The sequence below is a fragment of the Puma concolor genome, chromosome A3, assembly GCF_028749965.1.
Source record: "Puma concolor isolate L17-30 chromosome A3, mPumCon1.1.hap2, whole genome shotgun sequence".
Classification (NCBI taxonomy): Eukaryota; Metazoa; Chordata; class Mammalia; order Carnivora; family Felidae; genus Puma; species Puma concolor.
In genome coordinates, this window is record NC_141669.1 from 126,686,132 (window position 1) to 126,706,119 (window position 19,988).

Sequence of the window (19,988 nt, forward strand, 5' to 3'; positions counted from 1 at the left end):
CGGGGGTGGGGCCTCCAGCATTGTCCGCCGCGGCCCAGCGCGGCTTGCCCTCGATCCCGGCTCCGAGCAGCCCTTCGTGGTGTGGTCGCTTGCGTCTCCGCCGCCCAATAATCGGCCTCGCTCTGGAGACCAGTCAGTGCCTGCTGGGGAGCCATGCGCACCGGGGGCAGCCAGAAAATAGCGTCCTGTTTACGTCTATTGAACAGATTAATTTACCTTATTCCAGCCCAGTGCTGTGCCAGGCAGCCATGGAACCACGAAGACAAATCTGTCATGGGCTTTTTCTTCTGAGAACTCGTCAGCTGGGGAGTGATAACTCAGGGGCATTAAATTTTAGGACTTAGAAGATCCATGGGAGATGATAAATAATAAACATTTATGAAACATTTTGTGTGCCTGAAACTTAAAAAAAATTTTTTTTAAGTTTACTTAGAGACAGAGAACAACCTGCAGAGGGGCAGAGAGAGGGACAGAGAACGAATCCCAAGCAGGCTCCACACTGCCAGTGTGGACCGGATGCAGGGCTCCAACCCACGAAGTGCGAGATCATGACCTTAGCCCAAATCCAGTCAGATGCTTAACGGATTGAGCCTCCCAGGCACCCCTGAAACTTTTTCTTTTTATGTTTATTTTGAGAGAGAGAGAGGGGAAATCCCAAGCAGCCTCAGTGCTGTCAGGTGCCTCCTGAGGTGGAGTTCGAACCCACAAACCATGAGATCGTGACCCGAGCTGAAATCAAGAGCTCAGCCGACTGAGCCACCCAGGCATCTCCCCTGCCTGAAACTTTCTAAGAAGAATTACCTCAATTTCCACAGGTTGAGTAGGAGGGGTGGGGAATGTCCTGGGCACAGGAAATAGGAGGAGAGGGGAAGACTGGAGCCTGGCTCTAGCCCAGTTGCTTATAAGGAGAGTTAACCAAAGCTATGGTTGGAAAAGTAGCTAAGGGGCAGGTTGCAGTGGTCTCAAAAACGCCAGCTAAGGAGTTCAGATCTCACTCGTCTTGCAGGATGGATGAGAAGAGGCAGAGGCAAGAACCCTTAGGAGGTCAGGGCAGGCTAGGGTTGCAGACTGAGGTCCAGTTTAGGACTTTTTGTCCTCCCTTCCCAGTGCCTCCTCGGCTCTCTTTTAACGCTGGCTGCAAACGTGGATCCCGGTGTGTGACTTCCCTGGCCCCTCTGAAAAGAAGGCTCAAGACCTGGGTGCGAGCAGCGCGTTCTGCAAACCGCTGCCACTCCCAGCCACCGCCAGCTGGCATCACGCAGGCACTGGTTCCGAGCACCCACAGTGGCACCCATCACTGCCCAAGGTCTTGGCTGTAGTTAGTTCTAAAGGCCTGCACCGCATGCACTTTCTATGCCTTTTGAAAGAGCTCGTCCTCGCCCCCTTCTCGAGGGGAGAGAGAGGATCTATTTTCATCACCACCCTCATTCAGGCCTCCCAGCTACCAAGGCTGAGTTTTGGAGCAACAGCCTCCAACACCAGCTGGAGGGCTGGGCACTAAGCACCGGCAACACACAGGGTGAAGAACGTGTCTTCTTTGTAAGTCACAAGAATTTGAGCTGTTCCCTGGCTGTGTCCCTGGCAGGGAGAAGAGGGAGGATATGTTCACGGGGGTATACAGTATGCCTTTCCCTGCTGTGCCCAGCAAGCCTGGGCAGAAAACATTTGTCCTGGTGCAACAATCTGTGAGCATCCTTAACTGTGGAAGCATGTGTGTGTGTGTGTGTGTGTGTGTGTGTGTGTGCGTGCGTGCATGCATGCACACGCACGGGGAGGGCGGAGTGGTTGAAAAGGGGGGCGGGCCCTTGGAAGCTGGCTGGGGGCTCCAGCTGGAGCTCTCCAAGTCTCCCGGACACAATGAAATGAAGGCTTGTGAAGGTGAGAGCTCCCTTGGGCAGACGGCAAGTACAGAGACACGGCTGTTAATAGGTACCGCAGTTTGTACATGAAAGAGTATTTATTGAAAACATGGTTACCGACAGGAAGCTCCTGGCTGCTCTCGGGTCACTCTCTTGGCTCACAACGGGAAGTGGTTTTTTTTTGTTTTTTTTTTTAGGGGGAGCCTCCAATTTTATTTTCCCTCCAACATTGCATCCTAGGATAGGGAGATCTTATATAAATATATATACACGTCTGTATAAGTATGGCCTATAGTAAAGAAAATATATAGTACACTCTTCATGGGGCAGTACCTATCATGCCAGGCTACCAATACTGAATGCCACTGTGTTCACGTGTCCAAGGGGAGAGGCTGGGCACGTGGTTTATAGGTGCCGCGGCACCAGGGAAGCCCCATTGGCACAGCTGTGGCCTCAGCTAGCTCCCTGAAATCATGGCCAATGGCAGAAACCACAACACTGGGAGCAGGGGGAAGGGAAGGCCAAACGTCCTGAGGTCGGGGAGGCCAAAGGAAAGCCAAGTGGAGGGCCGCAATTCAGGTTAGGTGGGAGATTTCTCTCCGAGGAAGGAAAAAATGAAAATTGGGGGGCGGGGAGGGGGGTGGCGGAAGTGGACTCTAGTGGCCTCACCAGCCTCAGCCCAGGCCTCATCTGGGCTCTCCCTGCAGAGTTCTTTGAGACTAGAGGGCAGGACTTAGCTCGCACGTCTTTGACTTGCCAGGATGAGAGACCGAGAGCTTGTAGGGAGAACTTTCCCTCTGCCCAGACAACTGTGTGGGCAAGAGAGATCTGGTGGCTCTGGAGACCAGAGATGTTAGAGCCGAGCCTCAGTAGCAGCAGCTCATTGGCACTGAATGAAGCCGGAGTGAGCCCTCACGAAGGCGACAAGAGCAAGGGCAAGGCATCTACCAAGCAAAGGACGAGGCCTCCACTTGGATCTGAGACACAGGCACGGGTCACCCAAAGGCAGTCTCTCTGAGGCTCTCAACACGCCCAGAACTTCTGTCTTCTGCGGGGCTGCCTTTCCCGGGCCAGCTCTTGCCCACAAGGGGATCCAGCCAACTGGAGAGCAGGCTCAGGAAGAAAAGGTGAGTGAGTGACTCTTGTTAACTCCAGCGCAAGCAGTCCCTGGCCGGGAAGGCAAGAGCGTCTGCTGTTCACGCCTCACGCTCTGATCCCAGGCTCCATGGTGACGGGGGGGGGGGGTGGGGGGGGGCAGAGCACCCCCGCCCTCGTGACTTAGAGTGGGCAGGGACCCAGAGGAAGCTCTGGATGGTCCGAGGTGAGTTTGAGGAATGGCTGGCGTTTACTGGCCACCATGGTCACTACAGATTCTGTACAAGCAAAAGACAAGGCACCAGACTGTAGGTGTTTCTCCTGGGCCCAAAATCCCTTCCTGGGTACACGGAGTCTGGCTCCAGGCTCAGCCGTAGTGATAGACAAAGTCATAGCTGCTGGGCTCCTTGGGCACTGGTGGTGGGGCTTCGGGAATCTGGATGTTCTCCAGGTCCAGGAGCCGTAGCTTCATTTCCATGCTCAGCAAGGTGTCCAGGTCACTCTTGGTCAGCTCACTGGACATGTCCTTCCCCAGAAGGGCACTGAGGCCATCGATCCAGATGCAGTACTGTGGGGGGCAAGTTGTAAAACGTCACATGGTGGCCCCTGGGCAGCAGGAGGTCCTGCCAAGGTCCCTTGGCTGAGAGGACTCATAATAGTCTCTTCTGGCACGACTTAGTGTGTCGGCAAAACCGATTCGGGATAATAGCAAAGACAAATCGGGAGGTGATCGTTCACTTTCTCAAGGACACCTTTTGGCTTTTATGAGGGGTTTACGCTTAAGCTTCCTGAGATAATCTGAAATATGATTTGTTTTTATTTTATTTTTTGAAATAGTATTGTTTTAGAAGTTTTTAAAATTTATTTATTTACTTTGAGAGAGAGAAAGAGTGTGGGAGGGGCAGAGAGAGAGAGAGAGAGAGAGAGAGAGAGAGAGAATCCCAAGCAGGCTCTGCACTGTCAGTGCTGAGCCTGATGTGGGGCTAAAACTCACGAACCGTGAGGTCATGACCTGAGCCCACACCAAGAGTCAGGCACTTAACCGACTGAGCCACTCTGGTGCCCTTGAAACATGATTTTTTTAAAAAAAGTTTTACTTATGTAAGTAATCTCTACACCCCATGTGGGGCTCAAACCCATGACCCCAAGATCAAGAGTCGTATGCTCCTCTGACTGAGCCAGCCAGGTGCCCCGAAATATGATTTCTACAAATGCAACGAATGGATACAGCAAAACGAGACCTGAGTACTGGGGCGTCAGCTACCTGAAACTACCCATGAAATTAGCAATGGCGGGGGCAATACATATTAGGTGAAAAAAACAGGATACAGAAGGAATCACTGTAGGATCTCAATTCTGTTTCAAAAAAAGTAAATTTAAAAAAAAAAAAAAAAAGTCCAGTCAACAAATGTTAAAATAAGGCTAGAGAAACTGAACTTGAGGATCTCAGCATAAGCAGGAATAATAGAGAATTCTCGGCCCGTCCCTCTCTAACTCCACTTGTCAGGTCTTTTTCCATGCCTTTGCTCACTTGTCTCCCCACCTGCTACTTCTTCCTTTCTTCCCAGCAGAACTCCACTGGCAGCTCAGGGCCTGCCTAAGCATCTCCTCTTCCAGAAGCCCCATCTCCAGTTCCCTCTGATGCCCCCGGAGCTCAGTAGACACGCAGGGCTCAACCCCAGTCACTCACTGCGCATGCAGTATCTTCTGGGGCCGTGGGCAGAGCCGCAAGCCCCGCGTCAGCAGGACCGGGTCCATCCCGCCTCAGAGCCCAGGCCAGACCCACTAGTGCATGTGCCCAGCAGCCCTGACGAGGGAGAATCTGTCAGGTTCGCTTGGGAAGGTGGCCATGCAGAGATTGAAAACGGGGAGAATTTTCCTAGTCCAGACAGGTTAAGTTAGCCCCTGGTGACCCTGTCTTTCTAATGACAACCCACGACTGTCGCTAAAGAGCAACCTGGGGAGCCCAGCACAGATGGATGGACCCCAGCCTGGCAGATCTCGGTGCCAAAAAGCCTTCATGACATGCTGGGGTCCCCTGCCTTTAGGGGGATGTCCCTGTTCTGCCCACTCCTCTCCTGCAACTGAAGAGACAGAGAGGGCTCGGCTGTCCAAAGCGGCTCCACACTGCTTACCTCATACTTGTTAGGCGCGATGAAGTTTAAGGTCTCATCAGGGTCATACAGGATGGAGAAGGCCAACTCCAACACCTCCTGAAGGAGAAAGGGTTTCAGTTACGTGGAGCAATGGGATGGCCTGGGCTTAGCACGCCAAGATCGTGGCCAAAGTCCTAGTCACTTGGCCCCGTCACTGAACGTGCTGATCCAGATGTGGTATCGTCAGGCCCCAGGGCATGTGCCCAAGTGTGGCTGAAGACTCCCCGCCTGAGTCACACCTAAGATGTGGATGCTTCTAACAATGGAGAAAAGTCATTTCCCAACACGCAGAACCCCTGAATGTCAGAGTCCATGACTGGAGATCACCTTCAGTTACACGTGTTGGTGATCAAACTGAAAGTCTTTACAGTTTTTTTTAATCTTGATTTTTTTAGGTTTTTTTTTCAATGTTTTTTATTTTTAAGAGGGAGAGAGAGAGAGAGAGACTGTGAGCAGGGGAGGGGCAGAGAGAGGAAGACACAGAATCTGAAGCAGGCTCTAGGCTCTGAGCTGTCAGCACAGAGTCTGACATGAGGCTCAAACTCATGAACCACGAGATCACGACCTGAGCCGGAGTCGGACGCTTAACCGACTGAGCCCCCCAGGCGCCCCAAGTCTTAACGGTTTAAAACCACCATAATGGTAACAAATTGTGGCCAAAGATGGGGGAATTGAAGCATCGACAACATAACTGTAATGGAGTGGAACAAATATCACCTGCTTAAGTCTAAGAGTTCACAGGAACACACCCACAAAACACATACGCAAAGTTGGTCACTGTTGGATGATACCAGAGAACCAACTCATTGTTTTAAAAGTGGGTACTTTTTTTTTTTTTTTAAATTTTTTTTTTCAACATTTTTTATTTATTTTTGGGACAGAGAGAGACAGAGCATGAACAGGGGAGGGGCAGAGAGAGAGGGAGACACAGAATCGGAAACAGGCTCCAGGCTCCGAGCCATCAGCCCAGAGCCCGACGCGGGGCTCGAACTCACGGACCGCGAGATCGTGACCTGGCTGAAGTCGGACGCTTAACCGACTGTGCCACCCAGGCGCCCCCTCAAAAGTGGGTACTTTTATAAAAGGAAAGAATCAGGCGCTTATCCTTTCTTATATAAAGTGGACCACTGGGAAACCAAGAGTAGATGATGGTAAGTTTCTCTTTAGAGAAGTAGTTCAGCTCATAAATGAAAAGGAACAACTGCATTGGAACACTGTTAGTTTGCTAATATTAATTGGCCAGTGGATTGAGGCACTCGGCATTAACAGTCTGCTAACATCACAAAAAGACCATCGCGCATCGTGTGTCTCTTGATAGAACATAATGCCACCTAGGAAGCAGTCTTGCCAAAAAAAAAAGGGTCAAACCTGAACTGGATCAAGCCTCCCCCGAGGTCTCTCCACCAACGTCCAGATCTGGGACGGGGGGACAAGTTAAACTATACCATGGGGAGACAATCAGCAAATTTCAGACTCGGAGAAGCTACCAAACAAGCAACCCGGTTTCTTCCACTGATAAACTGCCAAGAGTGAAACGAACATGGAAAAGCTAGAGGGGAACCTGGTAATCAAGGAACTTAAAAGAATAATCACAATGTGCAGACCCTGTTTGGATTCTGATTTAGCGAACAGAATGGTGTGAGTGTGCATATGTGTGCACACACCGTTTGTGTGTTTTTATACAGAGAAATTACGCTATTCACAAGACGGCGCAAACATCTGTGGGGTATCTGATATTAAATAACAACTTTTTCTTTCTTTTTAGGTGTGATCATGGTATGGTGATTATGGTAAGAGCCCTTATAATTTACAGATCCATTCTACACATTGAAAAGGCAACGGCATAACTTGAGATTTTCTTCAAAGTAACATAGTAAGTGGATAGCTGGGACCTGCCAAGGTTGTTGAGGCCGGGTGATGCGTACGCGGGGGTTCTGCCTGTTCTTGTTCTGTTCCTAACAAGACCTGAAGGAACAGCTTAGCGGGAGAGAGCGGACGGAAGAGCGTGCGCTCGGACAGCGGCCACCGCCGACTGCACTCTCCAGGCGTCACAGTGACGGTGACTCTGCCAGGGCACCCGTTCCACTCACCTTGTTCTGCTTCAGAGCGCTCTTCTCTTTCATGTGTGGGCAATCTTTCCCGGTGACAATGGCCTTAATGTCTGCAACAGGAACTGGTAAATGAAGAGAGTTAGTCTGGAAGATTTATGCTGTAAATGGGTCTCTGCGTCAGTGCTAGAGGGGAAGCCCCAGCCCCCGGACCACAGGGCTTGATCAGCTCAGAGAGAACAGCCTTGTGTTGTTTCCTCCTCCGTGGTCCCTTCCCGTGGGCCACGGCTGGCTGGGCTGTGTCGGATCTGACTGGGGGTCAGTTCAGGGCTTTGGGATGGTCTCCCCGAAGGTCTGGGGCCTCAGAGGCTCACACCCCCTCCACGGCATAGCATAGCGGTTAAGAGAACAATGCCACGAGCAAATAGCTGTGCTCACTTACTACGTGACAGCCAATGTTTTAAGCGATTTACTTACATGACTCACTCAATCCCCTTACAAAGGAAATGTGCCTATTATTCCCATTTTGCACAAGAAACCAAGGCAGAGGTGAGAATTAACTTGCAGTTAATGAGAATTAACAGCAAAGCTAGGATTTGAACGCAGCAATCTGGCTTCTGAGCTTCGGCTCGTTAACACCGCCTTTCAACACAGTCCTGTATCACCCTTGACAGTCTACAAAGCCCATTCACATCAGAATCTCAGGGAATTCTCCAAATAGCCCTGTGAGGTAGGCCAGGTAGAGATGACCTCTGACAGAGGAGGCCAGAGAGACAAGCGGCCCAAGACCAGATAATCGGCCTGAAACGGCCAGGACTAAAACGCAGGTCTCCTGACATGGAGTCCAGCTACTATGACACGTCAACAGAGAAGCGAACCTACTTTTCTCCTGCAGGGACTCAAACGTCACCTCCCCTTGAGGGTTGTCGTCCAAGTCACCATAGTGCAGGACCTTGTGGTTCAGGGCCAAGCGGCAGTACCAGAAACGTTCTGTAACACACGGGAAGACAAACAAGTGACCAAAGACAGGTCCGGGAAGGGCCTGGGCACACGGAGGGCAAAACGATGACCTGTCCCCTGTCCGGCAGGCTCTCTCCCCAGGGCACTGACTCTGAGCGGTAAGGACCGGCCCAGGGGCTCAGGCCCCCTCACCTTGCCTTCGGCGGTTCCCAATCTTCCGGAAGCTGCTGCCCTCACAGAGACGGTTCAGGCGCTGCTGCTTGATCAGCTCAAGGATCTCGGGCTGGATCTTCTCCCTCAGCTCCCTGGGTGGACACGCGCCGGAGCGAGGGGAGGTCACGGGACGGCACGGCTGGTGGCGCCTCCCCCCAGCCCAGCCGGCAGCACTTACACGATCGGCGGGGACTGGAAGTCATCCTGACTCATCCGCTCGGACTGGCGCAGCCGCAGGATCTCAGAGTAGCTCAGGCTACGCAGTTTGCTCTTGAACTGATCCAAGGAGCTGGGTTTGGAGGGCAAAGCTCGAGTGATCTGCTCTCGAACCACTTGCATGACCTGGAAGGGAAGAAAGGAGGATGGTGTCTGCCTGGGCCCCTCCGGTGAGGGGCCAGGCCGGTTCCAGGCCCCACGGCTCTGCCCCCGCCCCGGAGGCCCTACAGACACCCGCTGGGTGAACAGGAGTACTGGCTCTCTAAGGCACACCTTCTTAGATGGCCCCTTAGGACAAGTGCCTCATGGTGACAAATGCACAGGTTTTGAAGTTGGAGAGAAATGGGCTGAGATCCTGACCCCATCTCTTAATCTGCTCCTGGAGCAAGTTGCTTACGGTCCGCAGGCCCCCACCCCCACTCATCTTTTATTTTTTTTAACGTTTATTTATTTTTGAGACAGAGAGAGACAGAGCATGAACAGGGGAGGGTCAGAGAGAGAGGGAGACACAGAAGCTGAAGCAGGCTCCAGGCTCTGAGCTGTCAGTACAGAGGCCAACGCGGGGCTTGAACTCACGGACCGTGAGATCATGACCTGAGCCGAAGTCGGACGCTCAACCGACTGAGCCACCCAGGCGCCCCCCCACTCATCTTTAAAACATGAGAAAGGAAGGCACATTTTCGGGTATATGCTGCCTGGAGGCGCCATATGGATGCTATATGGACGCACAGCGCCTGGCACACTGAGGTGGGTTCAAAAGATGGGGTATTTCCCTAAAACAACAGGTAAAGCAAAAAAGGGCCATCACACCGCACATCCAACAGCTCTGCACTCAGCGGGGCCGAGTCTATAGGGGAAAAGAAGACGAGAGAGAAACAGGGAAATGGTCGTCGCTGGGTGGTGCGATTACAGAGAACGTTCTCCTCTTTATACTTTGCCAGTTTTTTACAATGAGATGAGAAGTTTCTAGATTATTCTAGCTTCGGAGGGCCCAGCGGTGCGCGACAGAGAGCGGGTACGTGGTGTGCCCCGGGAGTCGGTACCGAGCGGGTAGCCGGACCACGCTCACCACGGAGGTCCGCCCCCACTCTCGCCAATGTTTCCCGCCTACAGAGCCACACCAGTGCCTGCCCATAGTGGGTGTTTGGCAGACCACGGCGATTACTGTCAGGCTTGGCTTCCTGTCCTCCATGGAAGGCGGGCGGGGCACGGCCTGGCTCCACTGGGTCAATGAGGGGCCCAGGGCACTGAGGGGGCAGGTCCCAGCTCCAGGCTATCGCAGAAGCACAAGCGGAGGGACCCGAGGCGCTCTCGTGCTCCGTCTCGGGACCCAGTGCCGCTGACCAAGCCGGTTTCCCAGCTCAGGGGGTCACAGACCGTCACGCGCCCACCTCAGCCCGTGGGCATCAGAGCTCTGGGACACTGACCTTGTTGAAGTCCTCGGCTGTCGCCCTCATCTCCTTCCAGGTCTTGTTCAACAGCTGGATGCAGATCCCAAAGAGCTCCTCAAACGCCCGGTCATGGGTAAAGAACATCGGGTGGTAGTCGTTGCGGCCCTCGTTTGCTACAGAGGATGAGAAACAGGAGGGTGGAGCTGGGTCCTCACGCTCAGAAATGTTGGATCGCGTGCACCGAGGCCCCAAGGAACAAAACAGAGCAAGGCCAGGGCAAATGAAGAGTGTGAGACGGGCCTTTCTCGACTTCCTTCGCCAGGACGCTTTCTTGGTCTGGCGCTGCCCTCTCAGAGGCTCAGCCAGCCTCACGCACAGGGGCAAACGGATGCTGGTGTAGCTCCGAACACCTTCAAATTACCCGCTCAAACAAGGCAGCAGCCATGATTCCCTTAGACGAGGATAGGACAGATCACAGCTCACACACCGATTACCAGAACTACGCACAGTAATTGTCCAGTCCTATCGACCGCTGACCTTGTAACCTCGAGTCCCCCAAGGCTCCTGAGTTTGGAACGTCTGATAGAAGAGTGAAGCGGCGGGGACTTACGCAGTTCCCCAACCTGCAGGATCTCACAGAGCATCTTGGTGAGCTCAATGGCGCTGCGGCCGAAGGGGCACTCGTGTTTGTCCTCTCGGCTGCTGTTCTCCAAGACGATCTGTGAGGACAGAGGGAGGGGGGATTAGGGAGGCAAGAGATGTAGCAGGGCTGAGCCAGCTGGCCCCCAGCCTTTACCCGGATGTAGGTGTCCTGATGGACTTTAGCCAAGTACAGCATGTTGTCCAAGGCCAGCATTCCAGGAGGAGTCTGGGTAAAGTCCATCGCTGGGTTGATGTGGTTCTGGGGAAATAAAGAAACCCAATTTGAGACTCGGTAGCCTCACGTGTGCAGAGCCACTGGCGGGGAAGCCCTACTGCCCTCCCCTCGATGACACTAGCTCTTGTGCTCACCTCCTTCCTTCCCGCCATCTCTACGAGACTGGGAGCCCCTGACCCTGACTGTGCGGACTCATCCTGTCTCCCCAGAGCCCAGCACGCCATGCCCCGAGGAGGCAGGTGCACAGTGAGTATTTAATTGAATGAACTTCATCCTCAGGCTTTGTGTCCAATCACAAAATAGCCACTCTTGCATTTCAAAGAACCTAGCTGCTGCGGTGAGAGGTCCTCTCTTTGTCTATGTGACTGACCTCCTGGGCCTTCCAACAGAGAGATTCGTTCCCCGGGGCCAGATGCTGCACAGAAATGTGTAATCTGCCGTCACCAAGGCAAACCAAGCATCAGCCCCCCGCCCCCACCAGCCTCTCGATGTCATCTGTTCCAGGACCTCCATTATGAAGGGGGGCTTCTCAGGGCTCTGTGATGGTGGGCCCTCTGACCTCCTATCAGGGGAGAAGGCCTATCAAGATCCGTGCTTTGGGAAACTTACTGTAAACCCCAGCATTTTGTAGTCCTTGGTGTACATGGCTTTGCGTTTTTCAGTCCCACTCCCGGGGACGTTGCTAGGGTCAGACTCTGCATCAAATGCGATCCTCCTCAGTTCAAATATAATGTCTCTTTGAGCCTGAGAAGTCAAACAGACAGTCAGCAGTTGAATCAGCTAACCCAGGGAAGCAAGGAAAAGAAAGAGCAGGTCGGACTTTTCTGCACGGAACTCGGGCCCCGATCAATCCCCGAGAAGGCATCACCTCTACCTTGGCAGGACAGAGGTGGGCTTGGCCCAGAGAGTCACCCAGAGGGAAGCGATCGCAGGGAGGCAGAGCCAGGTTTCCCAGGGCAACACAAGCCATTTCTGCAGACACAATCAAACACCGTCCCTGGCACACAGTAGGTGCTCAATGCATGGCCTAATGGTGGAATGTACCACATCAAACAATACATGATTTAAGCCAGGAGAGCTCTGTCCCACTGAGCACTTACCTGGTCATTGGGGTCCATCTTGGTCATCATCCTTTCTTCCAGAAGGTTAAAGGTCAGGACTTGCAGGACATACAGCTGATGGGCCATCTCAGTTTTGATTGGGCGGTTCCCTCGGATCACATGCTGTAAAAAGTAAAGGCAGGGGGCAGAGGGCTGAACTGATTTTCTTCTGCGGGAGAGTCACATCCATGCTGGTGAAAAAGAAAGTATGCTGGGCAGGGAACAAGGTTTCCCTCTCACACTCAGAACTTCGAGACTTCGTGTTCTGGAAGGGATGGAGCATGAAAGGGCTTGATTCAGGGTGAGATGATTCACTGCAGGCCCAAAGGGCACAGTCTCTTTCTCTGCATTCCCCTGGGCAGGGAAAGTGGAACCAAGGGTGGAGGCTGTACCCAGCCACGCCAAAGATGAGGGAGGCTACCCGGCTAAGATTACGATGCAGGTCGGGGCGCCTGGGTGGCTCCGTCGGTTAAGCTTCTGACTCCCGGTTTCGGCTCAGGGCATGATCCCACAGTTTGTGAGTTCAAGCCCTTTGCAGGGCTCCGCGCTGACAGTGCGGAGCCTGCATGGGATTCTCTCTCTGCCCCTCCCCCACTCACACAGACATGCTCTCTCCCTCTCTCAAAATAAGTACGTTAAAACTTATTTAAAAAAAGATTATGAAGTAGGGCTCGGCAGTGGGACTTTCCCCCAGTTGGGCACTCAATCCAAGATGAGGGACAGCGTGTAGAGGACCCCACTCTGTCTTTCTTTAGAAAAACACAATGGTGTGGATGGCCTCACCAAGTACAGGCTTTAGGAAAGGTCATTTTCTTCAAATGGTACAGAGACGCCTCCACAAGGAGGGCACCTAATGCTCCTTGTCTACGCCCAACACTCCCACCACCTTCTCTCCTGTCATTCTCTATATGCCCTCCTCCCTATATCCCCTGTGTTCTGTCCTGTCCCCTCTCTTCCCATGACCTCCACCATGCCCTCTCAGTCCATCACTACCTCCCTTCGTCCATCTGACACCCACCCCACTTCTTTCCTCATGCCCCACCTTTTTCTTGCATGGTACCTCTCCCTGTGTCCCTTGGGTTGACCAATGCCTCTCGACGTTCTTGTCTCCTACGGTCCGGCTCTCACTCTCCCAATGGCTGCCCTTTCTCACTCGCTCCCCTGTATTTCTCGCTCCTCCTCTGTCTTACCCGCCATCTTGAATCCAGTTGTTCCTGGTCTCTCCTCACCCAAATGAGACTCTTGCCCAGTTCCCCCCACACGCTACCTCTGTGTCCTCTATGTTCTCTCACTCAGTCTAGCCCTATGTCTCTGGAGCTCTGCTGTCCAATATGGTAGCCCCTCGCCACATGTGTTTCCGTCAGTTAAAATTAATTTGAGGTAAAAATTCGGTCTTTGGTCACACCAGCCCCATTTTAAGCTCGACGGGCGTATGTGGCTAGTGGCTACCACCCAATGAGAAGAGTAGATATAAAACAGTGCCATTAGCACAGAAAGTCCTAGCAGACAGCACTGCTCTAGAGTTCTGTAACTCGAGAGCCTACTCTGGCTCGAGATCAATGTCTTAGGCTTGTGATGTCCATTGAACACTGGAAACACGGCTGGTCCAAACTGAGATGTGCTGTGAATGTAAAATGTACGCTAGATCTCAGCGCCTTAGCGTGAAAAAAGAAAAAAAATATTTCATTAGTCGTTTTCTATCGATTACACGTTGAACGCATAGTATTTTGGATATATTGGGTTAAACCGAATCTACCGTTGAAATTGACTTCCCGTATTCCTTTTTTAATGCTGCGACTACAGCATTTAAAACGAAATCAGTGGCTCTCACTGTCATTTCTACGTGACGGCACTGCTCTAGACTTCCTCTCCCCGGCATGTGACTCCCGGGTGCTCTTCATTCCTCTAGATCTGCCCAGCTCAACGCAGCAGCCACAAGCCACGTGTGGGTGTTTTAACTGAAATTTTAGAAAATGACAAATTTGGCTCCCCAGTCACAACTAGACACGTTGCCGGGGCTCAGTATCCACACGCGGCTAGTGGCCACCATTCCGGACGGCACGTTCATGCTGCGCAAGGTTCTGCGGACGGCGCTGCTCCTGACCTCTCACTGGAGCGAGTGCCGAGGCCCCCACCTCCTCCGAGCAGGGGCTGTCTGCGGCTGTCTCGAGCTCCCAGGCTCTCGGCTCAGGCTCAGTGCTCACCTCTATCCCAAACTGACTGCCGCTCCTCCTTCTCCAACCTTAGCTACCCGCCCACCCCCACCAGTGTCTCATCGCGCAGGGTCCCCTTGGTCCCCTCCACATGTCTTGTTTTGCCCCTCTCCGAGCCTCTTCCCTTCTCTGTGCCCCCTCCCTCTGCCGCTCCAATTCCTCCCTACCCTACCCGGCTCTCCGTCTTCCTTCCTCCTCTCCTCTCTCCATAATTCATAAAACCACTTTGAGAAGAGGCTAAAGATAATGTGATACGGTTCTCATTCACTTTAATCCCCCTTTCTCAAACTTAGAGACATCACAGCAGGAAGGTAATCACTCCAGCCAGCAACGAGCTTACGCAAGTACAGCCCCAGTCTGAGGAGTCAGCTTCAGAGCTTTTACCTGGAGTCTTATTTGACTGCTGAGTAAATTGAGGCTTACGCTCTCTGGCCTGACTCAGTGAGCTCCTTGGACTTCAGTGAGCACGCATTAACTGTTTTGTAGAGAACCACTGAAGTCCTGAGTCTTGACCCTGAATTGTCTTCTATAGTGGAATCTTCGCTTGTCCCAAGGTTTGTCCAGAAATGAGCTGAACTAATCCTACTCTGGCAATTAACAAGCCTCGAGATTCATTAAATTTCCGTCAGAAGGGGACCCTCGCTCCCACGCATGCAGAGGATGGCGTCCAACACAGCTGCTCAGGAATGTGGACAAGCATGCGTGGGACCCGTGCACGCCGCATCCCTCGCAGGCAGCGGGCCGGAGCGTCGTCCCTCCTGCCCGAGTCCCTCCGTGGCGGTGGGGCCACGACCAGGGAAACGGCCAGCAGGCAGGAGCTGGTTCTGCAAGGTGAAGTCTGGCGGGCTGTTCAGAGCAGCCGATCGCTCAACTTTGCAAGTGCTCAGAGCTCACTTCTTGAATTCTCTCACCTTTGGATCCTGTTCACGGGTAAGAGAACCCGCTGTGAGCGGGGTGCTTACCGAGTGCCAGGCACCCTGCTAAGAGCTGTATATATATATATGAGCTCGTTCAGGCCTCACATCCAGATGAGCAAATCAAAGTAAATCGAAGTTAAGTGAATTGCTCAAGATCACAGATTGCTTAATGGTAGAGTGGAGGCTGGGGACTCTGAAGTTCACGCTCAGAATTATCAAGCCTTTCACACCTGACTTCTGATTTCTCATTTTATTCCCTTCACTGTGGTCTGGTTTTCCCTTGGTTTTGACAACTGATAAAATGGCCTCCCCTGCACCCAGATCCTCGGCTCACTTCCCCAGTTCCCACCCCCCAACCCCAGCCAGCTCTCTCTCACCCACATCCCTGCGTGGGAACAGGGAGTCAGCCCTCTTTCCAGATGCCTCCCTCCTCACCACCTCCCCCTCTACTCTCCTCCCTCATATACCCCCACGAAACATACACACCTGCTAGTGTGAGGTTTCTAAATGCCAGCCTGGTTATGTCACCATCCCAATTAAACCCTTCAACTCTGCTTGGGAAAAAGACTAAGGTCCTACTCGATCCGGTCTTTGCTCGCTCTCCACGTGTCTGCTCCTTGCCCCACCCTCTACCCCATGGCACAGTCCTTCTAGGTTCCAGCCAATTCCAGCCACTCCCGGCTGGATTTCCTTTCCTTCCTGGACGAATGATGGAGCCTCAGCCTCAGGACGTCATTCCTCCAGAGGCTTCCTGACACCTCCTGCAAGGCAGGCGGTGCTCCTCCTCCTGAAATCCCCAGACCATGGAGCTCCAAGGAACCACTGGCCACACACTGCTAGAGCACCATCCCTACTGGACCGGAAGATCTCTGGGAGCAAACACACCACACTGTCTCGTTCATCCCTAGCGGTGCCCCACACAACTCAGGTCTGATGGATGTTAGCTGAAAGAATCCCTTTCCTCTTTGGGGCCTATTTTGACACATTCCTTCTGGAAAAAATTTTGGAATTGCAGGGCAACAAACCGTGTAGCTGGCTGGCCTCAGGACCTCCTTAGAGGCTCTGTAATTCCTGGTGGGACAGCCTCCTAGAGACAACTCCGCTTGCAGGGGATTATAAGAAAAAGCTTCCCAGCTTAATATGGGCTTATTCGCACCTACCCGTTGGTTCCCCGAGTGCCATCCCACTCGATAGTAATTTCACTAATGACACCATCACAGTAACAGTAATACTTGCTATCGCTAGTAACAAAACACAGCTTGTTGTGGGAACTTACATTCAGGATTATGGAGCGAAGGTGCTTCTGTGCAAATGCGTTGGCCATATCCTATTGAGAAAAACAAGCAAATGTAAGGCACGATGGCACGCGCCCAGCTGTGACAACTATCGAGAGGAAAGTGGCATCGGAGCTCTGCGGCTTTTTCTCTTAAATTTTTTTCTCCTTTCAAATAAAAAGTGGGCAAATGGAAAGAATCCGTGGACCCACCCAACATCTTTTATACTCTGAAAAAACTCCCTTGTGTTTTTTTTTCCCTCTGGGAATGCAAACGGAGCCACACAGGGTGTCCCTCCCCGATGGCACAATCAACCACATCGTCCTCAAAGAGGAACAAAGACTGCTTCAGGACAAGACACTTGTGTTACGAGGATGCCGGGCAATGGACAATGCGTACGGAGCACAGAGCAGCGTGATGGTTCCCATGCACCGTTCCAGGCAGACACACACCACCGGCCGGATGGGCCTCCTCCAAGCTGAGGAAAGGGCTTCGGTCCCAGCGCCCCCCTCGGGCCCCCCAGCGCCGCACCAGCTGGTGGAGCCGGGGAGCGGATGCTCTGGAACAGTGAGTAGTCTGTGGCTCACTTCTGACTGCTTTGGAGAAGAGCGTGCTGGTGCTTTTGGGTAATTTCTCATAATAGGGTCACCTTTTTTATTATATTTGGTTCAGATTCTGACAGTAACACTTTATTTATTTGGCACGCTCGGGAAATAAAGTATCCCCCATAAATGAGTCTTCCGGGGAGCGAAGCCTTAAGGGTCCTTTCAGGACCTTACTGGGACCGTTCTTAAGCAAATCCTCTGAAAATATATACGTTTCTTTATTTTTGAAGGGACTGCAACGATTATAATTTAATCACTGCCAAGGACTGGGCTCAACAAAAAGAACAGCGTGTTGTGACTCCGTAATAGCCCAAGGAGCTCTTGGATGTGCCGCTCTTTCCCCCTAAACAAAAATGGTCCCAGCTTACTGTGCTTTTAATCTTTCTGACAGCTCTTCATAGTTCTTCTGTCTCCTCCTTCCAATCTCGGCCATCACTTCTTAGCACGTTAATTAGCATGACTTCACTTTCTAAACTGCTGCCTTAATTTAATTTTATGGATAATTCTGAATCACTGGGCCTGAGGGAGCTGTCACGCCTCTCCCACGGAGTGGTGTCTGTGAGGGTCTCATTTGTCTCGGAGCTGAAAGGCCTTTTGCTCTCGCTTCTCCATTTCTAGCCATATTCCAAATGGCTGACGCTGCCAGGGACATTAAGCTGTACTTTGCTTCCCCTGAGCACACACGCTGGCTGGCAGAGAAGAAGGTGGCCTAGAAGCTTCTCTGGTGGCTAGAGGAGGTCGGCTTGAGATTTGGCCTTGCTGTGGACAACTCACAAAGCGGGTAAGTGGCAGTGGTCTGCTCCCAGAATGTAACGGCCTCACACCCAAAGCTCCTCTGCGGTGCTGGGGCAAAGCGCTCATTCTCAGCCTCGTACAGCCGACCTCTAAAGCTCCCTCTAGCCAAGAAGCGAGCAGGCAAATTCCCTTCTGTCAACTGTCTTAAACCCTGTCAGATTCCTACGGTCTAGGACGCATCCAGGGCGACGTGGATTTATCTTCACTCTCTGCTGTACCAAGCTGGAAGGCGACACGTCCATGGGATCATCTCGGCGAAAGTCTCAGGCTATTTCCGAATCTGATCTCCCCGGGCTGACCCACAAACTCACAGAAAGGCAGGTTACAAAGGGAAGACTGGGCAGCATTCCCTAGGGCGGACATCCCCTCACTCCTGCACGTGACGCTAATCTCCAGCACTTCCCGGAGTGTTCTGACGAACGGGATCTACAGCACCCAGAACTCTGGGTCTCACGGTTTCCTGAGCACCTGCACCAGAACGTGAGGTTCTTGCCCAGCTCTGACCTCCCCACCTGGAAGAGGGCTGGGGCCCCTTCCACGAAGCAGCACTACTTACAGTGGCAGGTAGGTCTAGAGGGTTAAGGTGCTTGTCCTGCCGGCAGAAAGCAAAAAGCACAGAGAGAAGCAGATGGGAGAATGAGCTCACATTCAAAACTGGACTAGGAAGGAAGAGATTAACAGAGCAAAGCCATCCGAGAAAGACGAGGACAGACGGAACCATGGACGCTCCGGCTCCTCCCACCGGAACCCACCAGGAGCTCAGTGCCTGAACCCACGTGGATTTCAACTTTATAGAGCCCGTGGTGTTGACGGAGAATTTTAAAGTCTTGTATACACCACTTGGGCTTTTCCCAGCTGTATCTAGAGTGTCAGTGTCGGAAGGGCCCTTAGCGATCACTTAATCTGGCCCTTTCATTTACAGAAAGAGCAACGGAGACCCAGAGGTTAAAGCACCTGCCCGGCCCAGAAGAGCACCTAGCCTCAGGGCCCCGGACTCAGGTCAGTGCTCGTTCCCCGCCCAGCTGATTCCTGGTTTCCTCACTTGTAAGACAGGGGTCTTGTTTCTTCTCCTCACATCCCCGTGAAGTCAACGGGGCAGATGTTGCCGCTCCCAGGTTACAGATGAGGAAACTGGGGTTCAGAGAAGCAGAGTGATTTGCATTATGTCACACAGCTAACGAGCAGGGGAAGAAAGCAGCTTAGAATCTGGGCCAGAGGCCTTCATACATGAAACTTTGTGCGAAGTCCCCCCGCTCCCGCCCCCCCCGCCTTGCTTCCTTAAGTAAGGGTCTCCGTGGACTTGACAGTGATGCCTGGAAGGTCTCCTCCCCCTTCTTCTTGACCCTCTAAGCCAGGGTCAGCAACTAAGACCAAACTGGGCTTGTCCCCTAGTTGTGTATCTAAGGTCTTTCTGGAAGACACCACACCCATTTGCTTTCCTATTGTCTGAGGCTACTTTGGCTATGACGACAAAGTGGGACAGCTGCCACACAGACCATCGGCCCACAGAGCAAGAAATATTTACTCTCGGGCCCTTTAGAGGAGAAAGTTTGCAGGCCCCTGCTCTGATGTGAGACCCGCGGGGTCCCCTTCTAGTTCTTCCCTGGAACTAGGGGGCCTGACACACAGGGACAGGAGCAAGGGACTCTTGGGGGAAATGGCTGCATTTCTGCTCTCCGTGCAGTGAAGGGTAGGTGGGTGACAACTCCTCTCCTGGAAGAGCCCAGATGAAAAGCTTGAAAAGACAGCCACAGACCTGTCGCTTGTCCTCAGGAGCCTTCAGGAAAAGCGCGTTAATCAGTGCAATGGCGTAGGTCTGAATCTCCTGGTTGGAGCTGTGCCGGTGGAGAAAGAAGGCAGAGGGACATTAGAAGACGGACCAGCGAGAGCCCCGTGGGGCGTTTACAGCAGTCGCTCGTAGATGGTCATCAAATAATCGTCTGGGGTGAAGCCTCAAAAGCCTCGAAAGTGGGCATACTCTGTGACCCGGCCACTCCACTAATAGCAATTTATCCAAAGACAGGAATCAGAGAGTTGGGCAAAGTGTTTCATTCAAGTACTGTTAAAAAAAAGAAAGAATGGCAAATAATCCAAATGTTCACAGTCACAACTCTGTTTATACACATTCAAGCCGTAAGTCATCAATAAAAATCACGTCGGGAAGGTTCTTCACCTGGGACTCGGGGATGAGTCTGGAGTGTCTGTAAACCCTAGAAATGGTGCAGAAATTATTCCATGCGGTCGGTTGACTATGTGTTATTTTCTCCAA

The 19,988-nt window shown here is 52.5% G+C and overlaps 1 protein-coding gene across 6 annotated transcripts in view; it reads right to left on the reverse strand.

The window, feature by feature from the left end:
• Positions 1 to 1,938: 1,938 nt before the first annotated feature.
• The window catches only part of ELMO2 (engulfment and cell motility 2), a 39,802-nt gene continuing 21,752 nt past the window's right edge, over positions 1,939 to 19,988 (reverse strand). For 5 of the 6 annotated variants that reach the window (XM_086702374.1, XM_086702370.1, XM_086702375.1 and 2 more), the window contains 14 exons: positions 19,476 to 19,554; positions 18,276 to 18,311; positions 16,322 to 16,372; positions 11,916 to 12,038; positions 11,425 to 11,559; positions 10,735 to 10,839; positions 10,549 to 10,657; positions 9,975 to 10,111; positions 8,510 to 8,673; positions 8,311 to 8,423; positions 8,041 to 8,148; positions 7,201 to 7,283; positions 5,090 to 5,167; positions 1,939 to 3,522 (listed from right to left, as the gene is read on the reverse strand). In XM_086702374.1, coding sequence (XP_086558500.1) covers positions 3,322 to 3,522; positions 5,090 to 5,167; positions 7,201 to 7,283; positions 8,041 to 8,148; positions 8,311 to 8,423; positions 8,510 to 8,673; positions 9,975 to 10,111; positions 10,549 to 10,657; positions 10,735 to 10,839; positions 11,425 to 11,559; positions 11,916 to 12,038; positions 16,322 to 16,372; positions 18,276 to 18,311; positions 19,476 to 19,554 — 1,522 coding nt within the window. In that variant the 3' untranslated portion in view covers positions 1,939 to 3,321. The remainder of the gene's footprint in view (positions 3,523 to 5,089; positions 5,168 to 7,200; positions 7,284 to 8,040; positions 8,149 to 8,310; positions 8,424 to 8,509; positions 8,674 to 9,974; positions 10,112 to 10,548; positions 10,658 to 10,734; positions 10,840 to 11,424; positions 11,560 to 11,915; positions 12,039 to 16,321; positions 16,373 to 18,275; positions 18,312 to 19,475; positions 19,555 to 19,988) is intronic. The other variant, XM_086702373.1, reaches the window with a different exon arrangement.